Source organism: Meles meles, chromosome 2 (assembly GCF_922984935.1).
Source record: "Meles meles chromosome 2, mMelMel3.1 paternal haplotype, whole genome shotgun sequence".
Classification (NCBI taxonomy): domain Eukaryota; kingdom Metazoa; phylum Chordata; class Mammalia; order Carnivora; family Mustelidae; genus Meles; species Meles meles.
The window spans coordinates 196086996-196107362 of NC_060067.1; the positions used below are offsets into that span (position 1 = coordinate 196086996).

At 39.2% G+C, this 20367-nt stretch overlaps 1 protein-coding gene across 1 annotated transcript in view; it reads right to left on the reverse strand.

The window, feature by feature from the left end:
• The window catches only part of TRAPPC11 (trafficking protein particle complex subunit 11), a 47291-nt gene extending 27143 nt beyond the window's left edge, over positions 1 to 20148 (reverse strand). The window contains exons 1-13 of the mRNA XM_045997559.1: positions 20004 to 20148; positions 17340 to 17564; positions 14859 to 15028; positions 13913 to 13983; positions 12732 to 12846; positions 8804 to 8903; positions 8379 to 8452; positions 6546 to 6642; positions 4726 to 4859; positions 3914 to 4061; positions 1071 to 1164; positions 252 to 331; positions 55 to 133 (exon numbers count right to left, since the gene is read on the reverse strand). Coding sequence (XP_045853515.1) covers positions 55 to 133; positions 252 to 331; positions 1071 to 1164; positions 3914 to 4061; positions 4726 to 4859; positions 6546 to 6642; positions 8379 to 8452; positions 8804 to 8903; positions 12732 to 12846; positions 13913 to 13983; positions 14859 to 15028; positions 17340 to 17543 — 1366 coding nt within the window. The 5' untranslated portion in view covers positions 17544 to 17564; positions 20004 to 20148. The remainder of the gene's footprint in view (positions 1 to 54; positions 134 to 251; positions 332 to 1070; positions 1165 to 3913; positions 4062 to 4725; positions 4860 to 6545; positions 6643 to 8378; positions 8453 to 8803; positions 8904 to 12731; positions 12847 to 13912; positions 13984 to 14858; positions 15029 to 17339; positions 17565 to 20003) is intronic.
• Between the last annotated feature and the right edge of the window lie 219 nt (positions 20149 to 20367).

The window sequence follows — 20367 nt, forward strand, 5'->3', positions numbered from 1 at the left end:
TAATTCTAAATTATTCCAAGTTGCATGAAACTATGGCATCTTAGGAATACATACTTAGATGACTTTTCATTCTTGGACACTTATACTTCTTAAATTGTGCAACAGCATTGCTCAGAAGAGTTATTATTATTTCCTGCCAGAAGAAAGTGTGAAACATTCCAATAAGAATAATGTCATGTATTGTTTGAATACCGCAAAAAAAAAAAAAAAAAAAAAAGTTTCTATTAAGGAAAAAAACCCAACAAACTTACAGAGTGAACAACACTTCTCTCCTTCAGCTGAATGGCAAGAATTCCCACCTTCTCTTTTTCAGGATCAGAAAGATCAAAACCTGTATAAGATAAGACGCAACCCATTTTAGATAGCTCATTTAACATAAATCCTTCACATGAACATTGGATGTGTACACTCCTTGAATCCTTTACTTAAATATAATGTATTTAAGATTCTTAACCATTCTAGAATCTTAAAGATTCCAAGAGACTGCTTTATTAGCCTGCCAACTACTCTGTGATGTCTGTTCTGAAGAGAACATTATTGAACTCAGCATCCTCTTGCCCGAGTGGAGTCAAGCACCTACAGAATAAGACCAATGTCATTCTCAATACAGAATACACTTTCTGGAGATTAAAGCAGATAATTCCTTAACAATTAAGGTTTGACTGCCATAAAGACTGTTCAAATTAAGTGTGTATCAAACCCAAAAAAGATGCAGAGAAATTTCTAAGGTAATACAAGTTAATACTGTTTTAAAAGATCAAATGTAATAAATCATCAAAGTTAACCAAAATTAAAATAGACCTAAGTGGCTTATTGGGTCATTTAAGACAAGAGCTGTCCAAATGTTTTAATCACACTTATGTTTGATTAGAAGTTATTCTAAGATGTAGTGATACAAACAAAACATCCTAAAAACCAAAGAACTGAAAAATCGTTAAAAAGATGTTTAAAAAACACACATTTTTACCTCTACATAATTTATTACAGCCTATGTAGCCAATGGAGAAACTGCGAGAGTGATCTGTGCCTTTTGAGGCTGAGAGAAAAGGGAAGAGGGCAAAATTATTTACTTAGTATTCCTTGTCGCCATGATCTTTGTCCATAAAAGTCAAGAACGCCTGTTTGTGTTTCTAACGGATCAGGATTGGGATACATTACTGAAGCCTGTAAAGTAAAACACAGTCCTAAATAAGAGTTTATGAACCTGTCACAAACCAACTCATCTTCAATCTCTGACAGAATAAAAACATTTTCATAGATAAAAATACCAAACATATGTCTCAATATCAAAGTTGTGAGTATTTTAACACACATTAAATCTTCACAAAAATGAAAATAAACATTCCATTTAATACCGCATAAAAATTAAATTGAATAAATCAACCTGATTCTGACAAATGATTTCATAGTAACTAACTCCTTAATTTTCTTTTCATCTTTGCTATGACAAACCAGTAAAAATTTTGCCGATTATGTTTGATGTTTATTCCGTATGTATAAGTGCTTTTTGTGCAAATAAAATCAATGTGGGCGCCTGGGTGGCTCAGTGAGTTAAAGCCTCTTCCTTTGGCTCAGGTCATGATCCCAGGGTCCTGGGATCGAGCCCTGCATCGGGATCTCTGCTCAGCAGGGAGACTGCTTCTCCCTCTCTCTGCCTGCCTCTCTGCCTACTTGTGATCTCTGCCGGTCAAATAAATTTTAAAAAACTTTAAAAAAAAATGTGATAAGGAGTTTTAAAAAGAAGATACTATTTTCCTTCTTTATCACTTGTGTATTAAGTCCTGGTATTGGTTGGGGAGGGCTATTTTTGGTGCCAGAATTTACAAATTTACACTGCTTTATTTTTTCTTTTTTGTAACTTTTTCCCTCTGAAACCAAAATAAAATGCAAGTACATTGTTGAGAAATACAGAAAACATTCAAAAGGAAGAGGATAAAAACTTAAATCACCTATAAACCTATTACCACTATCAACAGTATTTACATTAGTCTTCCAGATTTTGTAGGCAAACATTTATTTGTTATCAACTGGGATGATCCTTCAACATGCTTTTTTCACTTAAATATATTCATTGTAAGTTTCACATCATTAACTCTTCTTCTAAAACATTATTTGTCATGGCTGCATGCTGTTCCATATTTTAACAAATTCCCTACTTCGTTCATCTCATTATTTATTTTTTACATTATAATTAATAAGTTTGCCCAAAGAACATGATAAATAAGTCTTAGTACTTCTCTCTTAGGATCTCCTGTCTGCCTGAGACATCCTAAAAATAGATTTCTGGGTCAAAAGAGAGGCATGTTTTTGAGGCTTCTCAAATTATTATTTGACAGAAATATTACTTTACATTCCAGCTAAGGATATTTGCTAATCCCATCTCCTTGTATCCTTATAAAACATAGTTTTAATCACCTTTTAAAATACTATGCTCAAATCTTAATGCTTTATTTTTAAATATAAAATACGCCATGAAGTTATAAATCATATGTAAATAACAGGGTAGCAAACAGTGTAGTTATATCATGATTTAAGGGAGAAAAATCCAACAATTTAAGTACTAAGGTGCAAACTGTTTTTGGAACTTTTTTTTTTTTTTTTATAAAATTTTATTTATTTATTTGACAGAGAGAGATCACAAATAGGCAGAGAGGCAGGCAGAGAGAGAAGGGGGGAAACAGGCTCCCTGCTGAGCAGAGAGCCCGACATGGGGCTCGATCCCAGGACCATGGGATCATGACCTGAGCCGAAGGCAGAAGCTTAACCCACTGAGCCACCCAGGCGCCCTGGAACTGTTTTTTTAAGTAGCACTGTTGATAATATCCACCTATCTTTGGAGAAGAAAACTGCAGATTTTCAAGGAAAATAAACTGACAGAGCATGAGAATGTAAATATATTTATACATATACATACTACATTCTTATTTTAAAGGTGCTTATGGGGACTCTGGTATCTAACTATAACCACCCACGAGGCAGGCAGAATGAAATGTCAAGTTAAACTGCAATCAGGGGCACCTGGGTGGCTCAGTTGGTTAAGCAACTGCCTTCAGCTCAGGTCATGATCCCGGAGCCCTGGAATTGAGTCCCATATCAGGCTCCCAGCTCCGAGGGGATTCTGCTTCTCCCTTCTCATGCTCTCTCTCACTCTCTCTCTTTCTCTCAAATAAATAAATAAAATCTTTAAAAAAAAAAAACAAAAACAGTGAAAAGAAATTGCAATTAACATTATGCCTCGAGGGGCGCCTGACTGGCTCAGTTGTTAAGCAGCTGACTTTGGCTCAGCTCATGATTCCAGGGTACTGAGATCGAGCCCCACATCGGGCTCCCTGCTCAATGGGAAGCCTGCTTCTCCCTCTCCCACTCCCCCTGCTTGTGTTCCCTCTCTCCCTGTGTCTCTTTCTGTCAAATAAATAAATAAAATCTAAAAACAAACAAACATTATGCCTCGAACAGATTCTTGAGAATTTTCCACAGAGGAAGCCCCAGGAAGAGAAAGAAGTCCAAAGAGATCCTCTCTGGTGGGTCAAAACAAAGCATCTTCTTCCAAAGTCCTTCAAACTCCTGCAGCAGTGATGAAAGGGAGTTACAGCATGGCTCAGACCACACTGTGACTTTTATTTTAAAGTAATCTGCCCTTGTCTACATCACTAACTTATTACCAGTCATAAGTTAGTTCCTGAGAGAAAAACTTCTGCTTAATCCACAGGTGGAAATGGAGTACTCAGGCTAAAAATGAAAATAACCATAATTCCTGAAAATATAGAAGCTATTTCTATCTTCTTATCAGAACAAAACTGATTCCATTCAAAGGCTTGGAAAAAGATTATGAACATCCATTAGTCTTATCCACTTTCGAGAGATGATTAATACATTTCCGAAGTGCCAGATGACATGGGAGTTGGTCGCTTACCTCATGGTTACAGAGGGTTTTTGCGAGCTGTTTCCTCTCCTGGGCATAGTACGCTGCCTGCTGGTAATAGAAGCCAGGATTCTGAGTTTGAATAGCTGTCAGCCCTAACTTAATAGCTTCATCAAATAAGTCTCCAAAGGCCTGGAATCTTAAAGAAAAAAAAAAAAAATCAAGAAATAAAAAAATGATGACAAAGATAAAGGGAAGATAAAGGAGCTTACTTCTAATAATTATTCATCCTGACTACACACACTCAGCAGACTATGTTAAAATAATGCTTTTGATGAACTGTAAATAGTTGGGGTTTCTTGGTAAGTACTGACACACACTAATTATAGGTTACAGATAACTTCTACATTGAAGCCGACTCTTCTGTACTGACAAAGCGCTACAAATACATCGTCGCAGCGCACGCCAACACAGTTCCCACCACTCAAACACATCCACGCTTCTGGAAAAAATTTCATTTTAGAATTTTTAAACATCAGTCTCGAATAGCAAGTTCCGTGCCAGCAGGGATTTTGTTTTGCTCCTGACTGCATTCTCAGTACCTAAGCACATGGTGGAAACTCCCTAAATTTATGCTGAATAAAAAAGATGGTCCATGAATTAAGTGATTTTCATTAAGGAACTCCATGAATCATTATCTACTGTTACTGGAAACATACCTACACTAGCTAGATCTCTAAAAGCCTACTTACTGACAAAAAAATGCTTAGTTCAACTGAGAACCAAAGTCCATGCTAATTCCGTTCCTCCAAAGCCAAAGTACATAAAGAAAAAAATGTCTAAGAGTACAATTTAAAACATACTGTTTAGACATCCACGCAGCATGCTCAAAAGACAACTCTGCGCTTCCGATTTTTTTCTTACAAAAGTCAATGTGTTTTCGGAACTGAGCGATCGCATCCAGTGGGGTGTTGTGCTGAAAACACAGCCTGCAGATCTGCCAGATGGAAAATCAACGCCCAAATAAAGAACATACAGTCAAAAGGCATATGCACTTAAAAATAGGTAAAATGTGAGACTAACTTCAAAAAGACTATGACATTTCCTCTCCTAAGTTTTTGGCAACAGAATTATTTTTCTCTATTAGAATGGCTATGCTAAAACCAACGGTTATGCATATGCATATGCATATGCAATTATTCCCTATTTGTACTGAATCTACTCTATACCTTAGAAAAGCTTATTAAAGTAGGCTAGAATACAAAAAATTTTACCCAATGAAGAACATACAGGTGGGCAAAAATAAAACACTACATACCATCCTTAGGACAGATTAACTTTCAGTTTTAGAATTGGCAGAAAGTATAGATTTTCTGTACCACCATTAGAGCATAGTGGCCTCCGTATCAAACAAGGATTACAGAAATTCTTGAAAACTTTTTATCTGAAATGCTATCGCAAGACAGTAATGATCTGTATCTATATAAGGTAAAAAGAAAAACACAAAAAATGACGCCTAAATTTATTTCCATATGCTTATCATTAGTTTTATATTTTAGGTACAAGGAATACATGAAAAGTTAAGTCTCTCATGCTTATCATTAGTTTTATATTTTAGGTACAAGGAATACATGAAAAGTTAAGTCTCTCATCCCTGTCCCTCAGCCATCCAATTTCCTGTTCCAGAGACAACCAGCTCCCAGAATATTCTGTGATACAGTCTACACACGGACAAGTGTATGTGTATTTATAGATCAACTACACTTTTTAAACAAAGAGCATTACACTAAATATGCTGTTTTGTACCTTACTTTTTTTCACCTAATATTCCATATCAGTTAGTGGAGCTGTCTCATTCTTACGAGTTGTAGAATATTCCATTGTCTCAGTCATACTTTATATGAACCAGTCACTTATTGCTGGGTTGTTTCCAATCTTCTCCTATTACAAAACGTAATAAATATCCTTACGTATGTGATTTGCAAGGCTTGGCCCATGTGTCAGATTTTCTGAAATGGAATTGGTAGTTCAAAGGGAACACCCATCTAAGTGTGTATAAAGCGTTGCAAAAATATTCTCTACAGACCTTGTACCAATTTATGTTTATGCAGTCAATTCCAGGGTCTAAGTCCTCTCAGGCTGCCATCTCAGGACCAGCCATCTTTTAAAAGCTGAGTGTGGAAAGATTAAAAGCAAAACAAAAAGCCCCACCTGCCTTCTGGGGGCATCTATTTCTACCACGTACAATCTTCAAATGCTTAAGTGACAGGTACAAAAGTTTCCTCTCAGGTGATCAGCTGTAGCCTTTGTATGGTGTCGCCATTAAACCAAGGAAGGCCTAAGTAGTTCTGATTTGCTGCATCTTATAAAATTCAGTAATAAAAGTAGCTTTCTTCTCACTCTCTCTTGCTCCCACTTAAAATCAGAAGACCCTCCTAAAGGAGTTTTACAGAAGTAAAACTGCTCTAAGAGAGAACTCTGAGCCCCACAAACTCAAAACCAAGCACTACAATTAGGCTGCTAATTACTAGGGAGCTATATGAAACAAGGGGCATAAAAGAGAAGAACATAATTAATCAAATACTTTTCAGAGCAAGTAACTAACTCTGGTTTTCAATTTCAAAAAGATAACCTAATATTTAAAGACGAGTTTCCTTTATTTGAAGTAGAACCTTCAATTTACCTTGTAGTTTATAAATCCTGCCATAGTCTTTATTTCCAGAATGTTAGTTTCATGGGCTCGCAATTCATGTACAAGGTTATAGGCGGTCCTGTAATTCCTAATATAAACAGGTGCAACACAGTTAATTATTAATTTTAAGAAAGGATTCCCAAGAACAAATTATTAGAAATAAGAGACAATATTTACTCAACATTTCTTAGCACTCAACAGTTCAGGAATAACTTATACATATCCATCTCTGATTTCCTGAAAAATGATCTACTGATTAATAATATGTGGGAGGAATCAATGACTTTTCACTAAGAACAGAAACATCACATGTACATTGTTCTGTTATTAACATCTATCAATAACGGACAGAAAATAAGTTGAAAATGAGAGCGGATGATTGTCCAGAATTACGTTAAAAAGTTAGCATTCTGTTTTAAAAAAATAATAATAGATCACCATTACGAGCTTCTCCAACAAAGAGAAATTTTATTAGCAAAGAAGGGACTATCAAGACTGAGTACAGGTCAATAGCTTTTAAGCACCAGAATCTCCAAAGTTCAGAACACACTGCTGATCTCAGGCGCAGGCTGGAGAAGGGGAAGTGCCGTGGGAAAGGAGAGTCTGCTGGAAGGATGCGTACCCAGAAAAGGAAAGGCAACGGGGCATCTCAGTCTCCTCCAAACATCACTCTTTGCTCCTAACTTCCTCAGGTCAAATCTTCCTTTCCAGAATTACTTCTGATCAGAACAAGAAGGGAATGTTTTTAACTCACACCAAGGGTAAGGAACGAACTACGTTAGCGCCACTTAGAATCTCACGGAGGCTCTGAGGTTTAGACAGACAGTCTGGTGTTCTCCACCTCCAGAGGAACAAGAAAGAAAGATGTTTCTGTGATATTCCTCCAGGCAAAAGATTTATTTTTCTTTTTTTCTCTTACTTTTCTGCCCTGTATGCTTAGCCTCTCTTCAGTTTTAGGATAGATAGCTGTTTCTTATCTCTACGTTGCACAGCCACTGCCAATCTTCAAAAAATAGAGCGAAAGTAGAAAAAAATGTTCAATTAAATTGCGCTCTTAAGTAAAAGCAAAGGAATTAAAACGTGTGACCACTGCCAACACATACACGACTACTCTCCAAAGCTTCGAAGCAGAGCCTTCGTATTAAAGAGGAGGCTGAGCGGTATTATAAACTTAAAAAAAAATTTTAATTAAAAATAAAATCATAGTTGAATTAAATAAATGCACCATTGGGGCGCCTGGGTGGCTCAGTGGGTTAAGCCTCTGCCTTCGGCTCAGGTCATGGTCTCAGGGTCCTGGGATCGAGTCCTGCATTGGGCTCTCTGCTCAGCAGGGAGCCTGCTTCCCCCTCTGCCTCTCTGCCTACTTGTGATCTGTCTGTCAAATACATAAATAAAATCTTTAAAAAAAAAAAAATAAATGCACCATGCATATTAAGAAATTTGCAGCATTAGATAAGATAATGTCTAACATATATTTAATTGTGGAAATGAGTCAACACAAAAATTTTACTGAATATGCAAATAAGCAGTCAATAGGACAGGAAGAATTTTAATGTTTCTTTCAATCATGAAATTAGACTAGACCAGAAAGCTTTATGATACTATGAAATTTACTTCTGATAATAAAATGAAAATTTTTTTTAAACCTCAAAATATTATATCCCATTCATCTCTGAATAAATTAAATATTACATACCTGAATCTAAGAAACATAAGCATCTTAAAATGAATTAAAGTTTGGTTGAGATTCACAAGTTGCCATTAATATGTTACTGTTAACATAAAGGTAAGAAAAATTTAGTTTGACAACTGTTAAAAACTTACTTCAGAGCATTTTGTGTATCCTGTTTCAATTCACTGAAGAAAGCTATTTTAAATTGATGTCTGACAAATAAAAGCTGAAAAGAATAGAAAAAAGATATCATTATTACACACACTCTCTTAAAATGTAAAAAGTACACTAACATGAAGAGGAGACATCAAAATAGAAAGGAAAATACTCAGATCAAGAATTATTCCAACAAGCATTGTTAAGGAAGCTATAAAAATCTCTAAGAACTTTAAGGCCAAAAAGGAGAGAAGACAAACTTGTTTTTAAAAGCTTAAAAAAAAAAACTTTAAACGCATAGAAGCCAATTAAAAACATCAAAGCATTACAGATATTTAATAATCTCTTCAAAAATAATCAATGATATTAATCTGCTCTCAGAATGCTTCTAGTATTTCCTTCTTTAGGAAAAATAATGTACCTGGTGTGTTGTTTTATTCAAAAATTCCTTATGAGATTTCACTCTTCTGATCTCAGTGTAGTAATAAGTCTGTGCATGTTCATAAAAGGCATTTTCTAATCTGTTTTTAAAAAAATCAACATTCAAACACTAAAGTTAGTTTAAATCAAACTGTTCTCAAGTATCAGATTTATAACACCTGAAAGTAAAATCCTGACAGAGACAATGTCTACTTTACTTCATGGTAAAGACAAAAAGTAAAGCAAAATACACGAAATTTCTAAATAATAAATGTAAAGATAAGACCCCCCAAAAGTCATTTAGAATTATTTATAGTCCAAGAAACAACAGATAAAAATAACTTTTTTATAATTTGTGGAAATCACATAATCTCTAAGATTACTTCCACCCTCTTTCATTTTATAAGAGTGAAAGAGATTTCCAATGTTCACTTAATCTGACGATTTTTTGTGCTTTTAATATTTAAGGTTAGAGGATAAGAAAACTAATGGAAAAAGCACAAAAAATGAAAACTGGCAAAAGAGGGGCATCTGGGTGGCTCAGATGGTGAAGCATCTGCCTTCAGCTCAGGTCATGATCCCTGAGTCCTAGAATCAAATCCCGTGTGGGGCTCCATGTTCAGTGGGGAGCCTGCTTCTCCCTCTCCCACTCTCCCTGCTTGTGCTCTCTCTCTCTGTGTCAAGGAAATAAATAAACCTTAAAAAAAAAAAAAAAACAAAAAAAAAACTGGCAAGTGAGGGGAAAGTAACATTCATAGGATTCAAATCCTGTTTCACTCCCTAAATCTGAGATAACACAGGAACAAAGAAAATTTGACCACAGATAGACAACTCAAAGTTCCTTTTGTGAAAGTATGTATGTATTACAAGTATCTGTCCAGGGCATGAAAACAAGCTAAATTCATAGCTAGATAAAGCTGGACTTCAAGGTTTTTCCTCCTCAGAATAAAACAGAATTTTGAAGTTGTATACAAAGAGTTTAGATACATCCTTAAGGAAAATATACTAAGAAAAAAAATGGATAAGCCAAAACCTTCAATATTCAATATACTTCCTAAGGTAAGATTTTCTATTTCTTTTTTTCTAAAGATTCATTTATTTATTTGAGGAAGAGGGTGAGAGTGAGATAGAGCATGAGCAGGGGAGAGGGAGAGGGAGGAGCAGGCCCCCCGCTGAGCAGGGAGCCCAACACAGGATTCGATCCAGGGCCCTGAGATCATGACCTGAGCCGAAGGCAAATGCTTAAGCAACTGAACCACCCGGGCACCCCTAGATTTTCTATTTTTAAAATTGTGGTTTTTCAAATGTTAAAACATAAAAATAATTCATATTAGGTTCGAACTTTGAACCTTACACTATTTGAAAGAACATATTAACCTCAGCTGAACTATGAAGTTTTATAAATGGGAAACCTTTGTTGTGAAAGGTAAAATAGGATACTAAAACCAACAAACAAACGGGCTGGTTGGCATGACACTGAAGTTAATTGTCCTACAGAAGAAAGGGCTGGGGATTTGGAACACAGATTTTTATAAAAGTAAAATGCTTCACTCATCACAAGTCTGACAATGCTTTTCAGTATTTTGACTCAAAATGATCAGTGAACCTTTAAAGCACAGAAGATTCTCATGTTCACTCAACACATAATGCAGAAGCTTTATACACATTCTATTCCTTTGACGCTTAAAAAAAATTAACCAAATCGCTGACATCTTGCAGCCTAGACACTAAACACACCAAAATGTTCTGAAAGCACACGAATGAGTGAAGGTGCCACCAGTCACCCCGTTCATTCCCCCCAGATCAGACACTGAACATGAAGATTCACTGTCACTCAGCTTTACGCTCTCTCTTAAGACAGAATGCAAATAGGAAGATAAGGTCTAATACCGTCTTCCTTTATCTCCTGGGAACTCTCTCTCCCCTGGTGCTCACACCCAGAGCCTAAGGTCCTGGGTCAGAGCACTTGCTTTCTACATCAGTCGTCCTGACACTGCATTCCTTATTTATATGCGGCTTTATCCCAGCAACAGCAGTGATGGAAGGCGGAAGCCACAATTTCTGCTTCTCTTGTGTCCATGATGGACTAAATTTGAAAGCCGAAGAGGACGTTAAGGCAGGATTTCTCACCTCAACCCTACTGGTGTTTCTCTGTTGTGTGGGGTTTTCCTGTGCCCTGAAGGATGGAGAGCAGCGTCCCTGAACTCTCCCTACCAGAAGCCAGTATTAGGAAGGAAGTTTCAGCAGTGGCCATGATAGATGTCTCTGGGCATTACTCAATGTTCCCTAGAGTACGAAATCATCACAGTGAAGAATCCCTAGATTCAGAGACAGAATGGAAGACAATGGCTTTTTAAAGAAGGCTGCATGGGAACTCGGCCTTAAAAGTTGAGTCAGAGAGCCCAAAAAGGGAGCTGGAAGGCCGGAGCTAGCATGAACACATACTGCCAGGAAGCAGCCCCACGAGCGGGGAAGTCCCGCATGCAAAGCACAGGGGGAAATTGGCAAAGGCCTGGAGAGATGGTTGAAGGCCGGTGGAGGCGCTGGGCTGGGCCTCCGTGGAGGAAAAGCAGCTCTGATGTGCTAACGGTTATCTAGCTACTGGCCCTCCTCTCTGTGCTCCCCAGGAATCAACGCTCGCGGTTAAAAGACGACACTCATGAGCCTCTCCTGCGTGCCGGGCAAGCAGCTCGATTTGATCCTTGGCACTACCAAGCTGACTGACTTACGGAGGCTACCATTTGTTGCTTCCAGTATGGAGACTGGATTTGCTGACTGCGTGGGAGTTTTCTTGCAATTCATCCTTTCATTTGTTGCCTTTTCAAGCTCTCTCTTTCTGCATTTATACTTCTCTTTCCCAGAGGCCACGGCACTAATGTACCAATGAGAATGTCACATTACTTCCTATGGAATACTGTCGCCAGAAGTATGCTCCTGAGAGACAGGAACAAATCCAAGTGGAGGCAATAATCAAAGATCAACTCTACTCTCTTGACCTTAAGAGGGGCATTTACACAGTTAAAGGAAAAACAATTAATGAAAAGATTCAAATCCAAGGTGTATACCCTAGTTGAAAAGTTACTATTCTAAAACTTCTTGGGGCACCCGAGTGGCTCAGTCGGTTGAGTAACCGACTCTTGATTTTGGCTCAGGTTATGATCTCAGGGTCGTGAGACCGAGCCCCTCATAGGGCTCCACAGTCAGCATGGAGTCTACTTGTCCCTCTCCCTCTGCTCCTCCCCCTGCTCTCGCTCTCTCTTTCTCACGAATGAATAAATAAATAAATAAGATCTTAAAAAAAAAAAAAAACAACTTCTTCCCTGCAACACTAAGTGCCAGAAAACAATGGACTGTGGTCGCGTATTTTGTGAGATATTGTTATGTCCCCCCCATCAGATGCCTTTCATATACAAGGACTTTATAAAGATATTTAAGATACAGTGGGCCTCAGACACTTCTTAAAAATTATTTAAATATATACATCAACATATCGAAAATGAAGCAATGGAGGGCAGACATGAAGACACTATCATATAAAAAGACAAACAGGTCATAAAGGGACATATGGAGCTTACTGAAAAATACAATGGAAAACCATGTAAATTTTTTTTAAAAATTGAAGTTAAAGGTGTACATTTAGGTCAATGAGGTAATGGTAGGTGGCAGTTTGGCATGTGTTGCAGGATTACATCTATCTTTACACTGAAAGATATGTTAGGACAGAAACGTAAGTAGTTGATAGTGGTTCCAATAAGAGACTGGAGAAGGTTAGGAGCTGAAAGGGGTCTGCCGTTTTCACTTCAGAGCCTCCACACCCTTCTAATTGTTTCCCAGGAGTATGTATTTTTTTAATTAAATGAGTCTAAGCAGCCCATTTTTCAGTGCCTCTGATAATCCAAGATCTAAAAAAGTTTGAGATTTTTATTTACCTTATAATGTAACCCACCAAGTGATCAGTGTGGGGTAGGACAAACAGAGATTTTCCCGAGAGTTCACACGCGTTACATAAAGCTGCGGCTCTTTCGGACGCGGTGACATCTTCTCCTATGGACAGATCCCATAAAGATGAAGAGAGAAAGAAAATGATTCATGTATTTTTCTAAACGAATGGGTCCCTAAACAATATAATTAGAAGAAAGACCAAACCCCCTTTCGCCATGCCAGATGGCCTCCTGAGAGCTCTTGAGGGGGGCGGTTCTCAGAAGTCACGCCATACATATCTGTTAGGAAAACCCTGCGGAATTTTCCACTAAGCCAAGATAGGCCAAGTAACACCAACAGATAGGCCACATAACTGTTTCAAAAACTTTAACTAAAACTGGAAGCAATAATTCATGAAAGTGGTTTCTAAAACTGGGATGCCATAAGTTTCAAAAGAGAAACAGAAAACATTTTGGCCTCTCAAAGTCTTAGAATGCAGAAGAAATAAGCATCTGCAGCTAAGACATTTTCTTATAAAAAAGCAGAAATCCTATAGCATTTTTCTTTGTCCTATTGCACATTAAGAAAAAAAAATCACTGTAGGAATATAATTTCAAACTGACCTCAGAGCAGTAAATAACTTTCTTTTTTTAAAAATCAAGTGAATAACATTCTTTTCAAAAAATCAGTTTTGTCGGGGTGCCTGGGTGTCTCAGTGGGTTAAAGCCTCTGCCTTTGACTCAGGTCATGATCTCAGGGTCCTGGGATCAAGCCCCACATCAGGCTCTCTGCTCAGTGGGGAGCCTGCTCCCCCCACCCCACGCCACCTGCCTCTCTGCCTACTTGTGATCTCTCTCTCTCTGCCAAATAAATAAATAAAATCATAAAAAAAAATTTGTTTAAAAAATCAGTTTTGTCAACTGATGTACACCTACACAGTGAGTTAAGTGGAACTGGGGGGGGTAGCAGAATATTTTAATATTTAATATTAAATTTTTTAATATTTTAATTTTAGCATTTTATTTTTTATACTAGGCATTTATTTATGCATTACTAGTACTTTTTAAAGTGAACACACCATCTTTGCTATAACTGAATGCATAGATTTTAACACCAAAAACTATACCTCCTAATAATAAGAATGGGAAGTATAAAGCAATTCATTCATTATTAATCAACCTTGTGATACCTGGGGGCAAAGGGGTTTTCTTCTGAATCAGAACCACTGCAACTTTTGTGTTTCTCCCTTGTAAACTCTGCCTGCAATGGAAAATAATAAAATTAATTAAACATGACTAAATTGTTTTGACTTTTAAAGAATATATTCAGGACTTTACACAGGGGGACCTGGCTGGCTGAGTCAGTTATGCATCTACCTTCAGCTCAGGTCATGATATCCGGATCTCGTGATCGAGCCCCGCATCAGGCTCCCTGCTCAGTGGGGAGTCTGCTTCTCCCTCTCCCTCTGCCCCTCCACCCCTGCTTGTGCTAACAGATGAATAAAATCTTTAAAAGGAAAAAAAAGACTTACATAAAATACAAGCTTGATGATTCAATTTTAAAAAGATGAATTTCAACTAAAACCCTCCAAGATTAGAGGAAATCTTTCCCCGCATACAAAGAAACTTCTACGCTACAGTGATTTCGTTGTAAAAGTCTACTCTCATACCAAGCTTCTAATCCGGACAAAAATCTGCTTTAAAAGCCAAGTTTATTATATACTTGCACGTAAAAGTTATAACGTAACCTATTTCTTGATGCTGATACGTTATAGACTGGTCATCCAAAAGAATTATTTTGAACGTGGAATGGGGATAGAACAAATGTTGTGAAACTAAAAAGCAAATTACTATACTTCCCCCCCAGATAGTAAAATGCAAGAAAAAAGCATTTGGAAATTCAGACCAACGTGTCGTCTACATTTCTTCACACACCTTCGCATTGCAGAAGTTAAGCATTCATGTTAAGCTACCTGTCAGGCACCGAACAAGTGTCCCTGGAGGTCGGCAAGTGAGTGCTGAGTCTCAGCTGCCCTGAGTAAACGCTGGGAAATGGTACAAACCTCCCACACTCCCTCTGATGCTGGGAAATGGTAAAACCTCCCACGCTCTGTCCAATCCACAGGGAAGACGCACCTGACGATCTCCACTCTGGTGGCGCACTCCGACTGCTTTTCTTTCCACTGGGGCTCATCCCAGTCCAGCTCGTAGAACACAACCACCAGGGCCGGCACCAGGTTCAGGTGTTTGTTCATCCAGCCGGTCTTTAGGATCCCCTTAGGAATGTACCATTCATAGGAAGTTCTCTGTGGGCATTGGCAAAAGCTGAAGACACTTACTGGATAACAACGGCAGAAGCCACCTGTCCCTGAACGGCACGCACTTCCGGTGTGTTCCCCTCATTCCACATACACGTGATACATTGTTAACATTTTATTTATTGAGGTCTACAGAGATCTACAGAGATCACATGGGCTCTAACAAGTATTGGAGGTAGAATCGCAACCGTGGGTCTTTTAGTTTCTGCTGAAAGAATAACTGGGGCGCCTGGGTGGCTCAGTGGGTTAAGCGACTGCTTTTGGCTCAGGTCATGGTCCCAGGGTCCTGGGATAGAGCCCCGCATCAGGCTCCCTGCTCAGCAGGGAGTCTGCTTCTCCCTGTCCCTCTGCCTATCTCCCTGCTTGTGCTCTGTCTCTCTCTCAAATGAATAAACAAAATCTTAAAAAAAAAAAAAAAAAAGAAAAGAAAGAAGGAATAACCAAAGCCAGGGCACTTCTAATAATGTCAAGGCTCTCAAATATCCTGGAAGTCATTAGCCTCTTTCCAGGTCAATCCTATTCCTCATTCCAGTTTCCGTTCTTGCCAAAGCAGCTCAAATAAAATACAATCTAAAGCCTAACATGGCTTCATTTGTTTCAAAGCCATGTTGCATTTTACTTTACTTGTGGATGGAGGGAAAAATGAAAGACAACTCTTAAATACGGAAGCGTGACGGCAGTCACTCGGGGGTCACACTAAGTGCCACATCGGCGGAGACAGAGATATTGGTGTGAACGTTAGCCCTGAAGAAACTCACTGAAACCTCAAACTGCTTCCAGAGTGCTGGCCCCAACTCAGACTACCCCCAACATCCTCTTCAAGGGAGGAAAGACAATAAAGTGTCTTTATTATCCAGCGAAGGAATCGGAAACAAAAAACTTAGGGACTCAGGGAAGAACAAGGAGGAATGGGCACATGAAAAGCTCCCGCGAGGGAGAATGGATCCAAGACAAAAGGAGGAGAGCTGTGCTAGGCACTGGCCCTCCTGGGCACAAACTCCACACTAAGGACAAACACCTAGGAGCTGGGGTGCTGTCCCCTGCACAATGCCAGAGAAAGCACACAGCTTTGACAGTCGGGGATAGGAAACCGTGTGTGGTCTGCAAAGGATCAACCGGCCACCAAATCCACAGGCCCTACCCTTCCAGAGTTTCACGAAGGAGGCCTCGCACTTATATTTTTCATAAACATTACCAGTGATGCTGACATCCTTGGTCCAAAGACCAGTCTGTCAGAAACATTGCTCCAGAGCAATGTTTATTAAAAATAAAAATAAAAAAGAGCAGGTGGTTTATTTTGATCAATGGGTCTTATTAACTGACTTTCAGACCAACTCTTAAGATTATGATAAACAGGGCACCTGGGTGGCTCAGTGAGTAAAGCCTCTGCCTTTGACTCAGGTCATGATCCCAGGGTCCTGGGATCCAGCCCTGCATCGGGCTCTCTGCTCAGGAGGGAGCCTGCTTCCTCCTCTCTCTCTACTTGCCTCTCTGCCTACTTGTGATCTCTCTCTCTGTCAAATAAATAAATAAAATCTTAAAAAAAAAAGATTAGGATAAACAGCAAATCAATTATACATGATTTTCTTGAAAAAGTGAACTGGCCTTGTAAGCACTTTCCATGTATTAGCTGCTATTCTTAACATCATTCTCTGACTTTTCTAGGTAAATTAGAGTCTCTAGTATGATGCTCAACCTAAAATTCAGTTTTGAATGTAATACCTTTCCATACTCCTCACTAAATAAACTGTTTTAGTTTATGTAGAAATCTCCAGGGACAGAAAGCTGGTCTTATTTAAATTTCTCATTTAAATTTCTATCACCAGCCTATTGCATAGTTCCTAGAACCCAACACAAAGTAACTGCTCAAAAGGTGTGTGAAACTGAACCAAACTGCAAAGACTGCAGATTCTAGCAATGATACTGGTAATGATAAATGGGGAATGTGAGACCTTCCTTTTAGAGAAGGCTTCACAAAGACTGGGAGGGGTTTTAAGCAAATACAAAAAAAAAAAAAAAAAGAAAGAAAGAAAGAAAGAAAAAGAAAACCCAGGATAGAAAGCTTAGTAATTATAGACTAATTATTCTCTGGGGTTAAAAAAATAGCTATCATTAAACCTAACTATAGTGCATTACATACATGAAAAAGCCCTGGGTTTTCTTAATGCATCACTACAACCATGGCTTTGATAAACTCAGGGATTTTCAACACAGACGTTAGGAACAAAAAAGGCATATACCTCACGTATAGAGGAAGAGAGGGAGAGAAGGAAAAGCCCCCATGCAATCATGGCATTACCTTGGGTCTACATTTGGGATACTCATGGTCACCTGGGAGCACCTTGAAAGAAATCGGTACCCGATCAGCCCTCCGATTGGCACAGAAAGCATCCCAGACAGCTCGATGGACAGCATTATAAACTACATCCAGGCCCGTAAGGGTAACAAAAGCCATTGGCCGGCAACATAATTCCACAGGGAAGTCCCACTGTGTGGGGCTCATGTTCAAGGTGTCAGGAAAAATCTGAAATAGAAATGTAAATACATTCAAAATGTTTTAAAAGCCCATATCCATATCTAAGCTACCTGCCTCCACCATTTATAAAACATTACAAAAAGGCAACAGATGGAGTCTTTTCGAGTGTCCGCAGAGAGGTGATCAAATTAAAATAGGTCTCGTGACCCATTTTTGACATAAAGAAAAATAACCGTTGACTTACATGTAATAAATGCAACTATCTAATTTCTCTATAATGGCTAACATCTAATTTCTGAATTCCCAGAAAACATTTTTTAAAATGTGCTAGTTATCTAAATAGCTATGTTTTCTCATTTCTCCATAATTAATGTGAAATGTATTATTTAAATGAAAATCTAGAAGAGAAAAACTAACAATGAATGAAAACGTCTAGGAGGGACATGTTTCCACTGTGTTCTTCAGCTGAGAATCAGTCCATAATAAATCCTACCACACACTAACTATAGAAAAGCAATTATATAAAAATGTGTTTGTTCCAAAGAAAATTGCCATTATGTTTTAAAGACCATTCCTCATTCCTAAAATCATGTATCAAGAGTCCCTTTTCAGGGCACCTGGGTGGCTCAGAAGTTAAGCATCTGCCTTCAGCTCAGGTCATGATCCTGGAGTCCTGGGATCTAGCCCTGTGTCCAGGTCCCTGCTCAGCAGGAAGCCTGCTTCTCCCTCTCCCACTCCTGCTGCTTGTGTTCCCTCTCTTGCTGTCTCTCTCTGTGTCAAACAAATAAATAAAATCTTAAAAAAAAAAAAAAAAAAGAGTTCCTTTTCAAAGGTGATCTTCACCAGTATATCACACAAAACACAAATTCAATTTTTGCGAAAAGTGAAAAGCACTGTGCCACTACTTGATAACCAAATATTTTTAACTGAAAAGTTAATTTTAAAAAGATCACTAGGCTTCTTACATTTAAGTACTGAAGGAATAATGGGTATTGAATAAATGATTTGGAAAGGTCACCAGAAATGATACATTTCTACAAGACACAAAAGGTTTAAAATCATTTAAGCAGATATTTTCCAGACAGGATTAAACTATGAGGGCAAAGGCTCACAAGTTCAGAGAAAGAAAACTCTAGTTCTAGGGAATTTGGGGGTGAAAATTAAGAAGAGATGGTCAAAACACATTAGACAGGGGCCTTTGCTTTATAACAGGGAATCTAGATTAGAGCCCTAAAGTCCATTTCTTCATTTAAAACCACCAGAGGCTCAGGAGAATTAGCTGTGGTCTTTGAAAATGGGAGTGGAAATAAGGAGACCTAGAAACGACTTACAAAGCTCTAAATCACAGTGCTATCCAAAAGAAATATTACTGTGAGCCACATAAATAATTTGAAATTTTCTAGTCATATTAAAATATTTTTAAAAGGTGGCATTAATTTTAATAATATTCTATTTAACCAATATGCCTAAAATATTAACACTTCCACATTAATGTAAATTATTAATGAGATACTTCATTTTTCTGTACCAAGTCTTCATTATCTGATGTGTCCTGTACACTCCCAGCACATGTCAATTCAGGCTAGCCAATTTCACATGCTCAATAGCCACATATGGCTACTGGCTATCATAATGGGCAGTCCATCTTAAATTACTGTAATTCTGACCCCAAAAATTACTGTACGGAAACCGTATCAGAAATTCTTGTCACATACTATTTAAAAACTTTTGGCACTTGAGACGGTACTGCTTATTCCACAGCAAAGGGATGGGAATGGGAAAAACATTGGCAAAGGACAGGTGCAGAGGTTGCGTGGCTCTTTAAGGACTGTCTCTAGACATTCCCAGCTCTCCTAGAAGAAGCCAATGAAGCAACTAACAAAGTCTGACTTTTGCAGAGGTGCAAAAGTCGTGAATGAACACACTGGGTGGGAGGCCGTGTCACGCGAGAGCAAGGAATCTGGAAGTTGGCGTGCAAAATAGTAAGGAAGGTTCTTGGAAAAGATGACATACAGCAAAGAAAGGCGACCTAATAAAGTGGCAGGTAAAAAAAAAAAAAGGCAATGTGGTCACTATTTTTTAATTAAGGGAGGTTCAGAGTGTAGTACACAAGGCCAGCGAGGGCTACAAGACGACTCTAAGAGGAATGACAATTTGGGGCCGGGTTGGAGCGGGGTGGGGGACTGGGAGATGTTGAGAACGTGAAGCAACCACCTTACTTAGAAAGATACCATCCCCGGGGTCTCAGCATTCCGCCCTGGGAATCCACGGAGGGAAGGGAGAAATAACGCCGAAGCCCTCCAGGCAGACGCTCTCTTTCCCTATAAACCCGAAGGCCCTAGATATAGGTGCGTCTTTTCTTTAGGGGCTGGAAGAGAAATGCCAGGACGGCCCCCGCAGACGCCAAAGGAAAACGCAGGGCCGCCCCAAACCGGCATTGTCTCGGCGGTCTCGCCTGCCCCCGCGGGTCTTCGGGGCCGGACTCACCCAGGCCGCACGCCCCGGGCCCGCTGCAGCTGTGGCCGGTCGCCGCAAGCCGGGGGAAGACGAAGGGAAGCAGGCAGGGTAGCCTGCAAAACGCCAGGGCCCGTCCCCACCGCTACCGCCCCGGAGCCCGTGCCCGCCAGCGAGACTTCCCCGTACCCGCCCGCACCGGCACAGGAAGCACTTTCTGCACCTGAGTGACAGCGATCTGCACCAACCGCTGTCCCGAAACTTAACGCCGCTCCACAAAACGTAGGAAGACGCCCGTCTCCTACGGGGGTAGGAAATAGGGGTGGGGAGAGAAAGAGCCAATAGAGGAGCAGGAAGGAGGAGAAGGCGGAGCCTCTGCGGCACCGCCCCGCAGCGT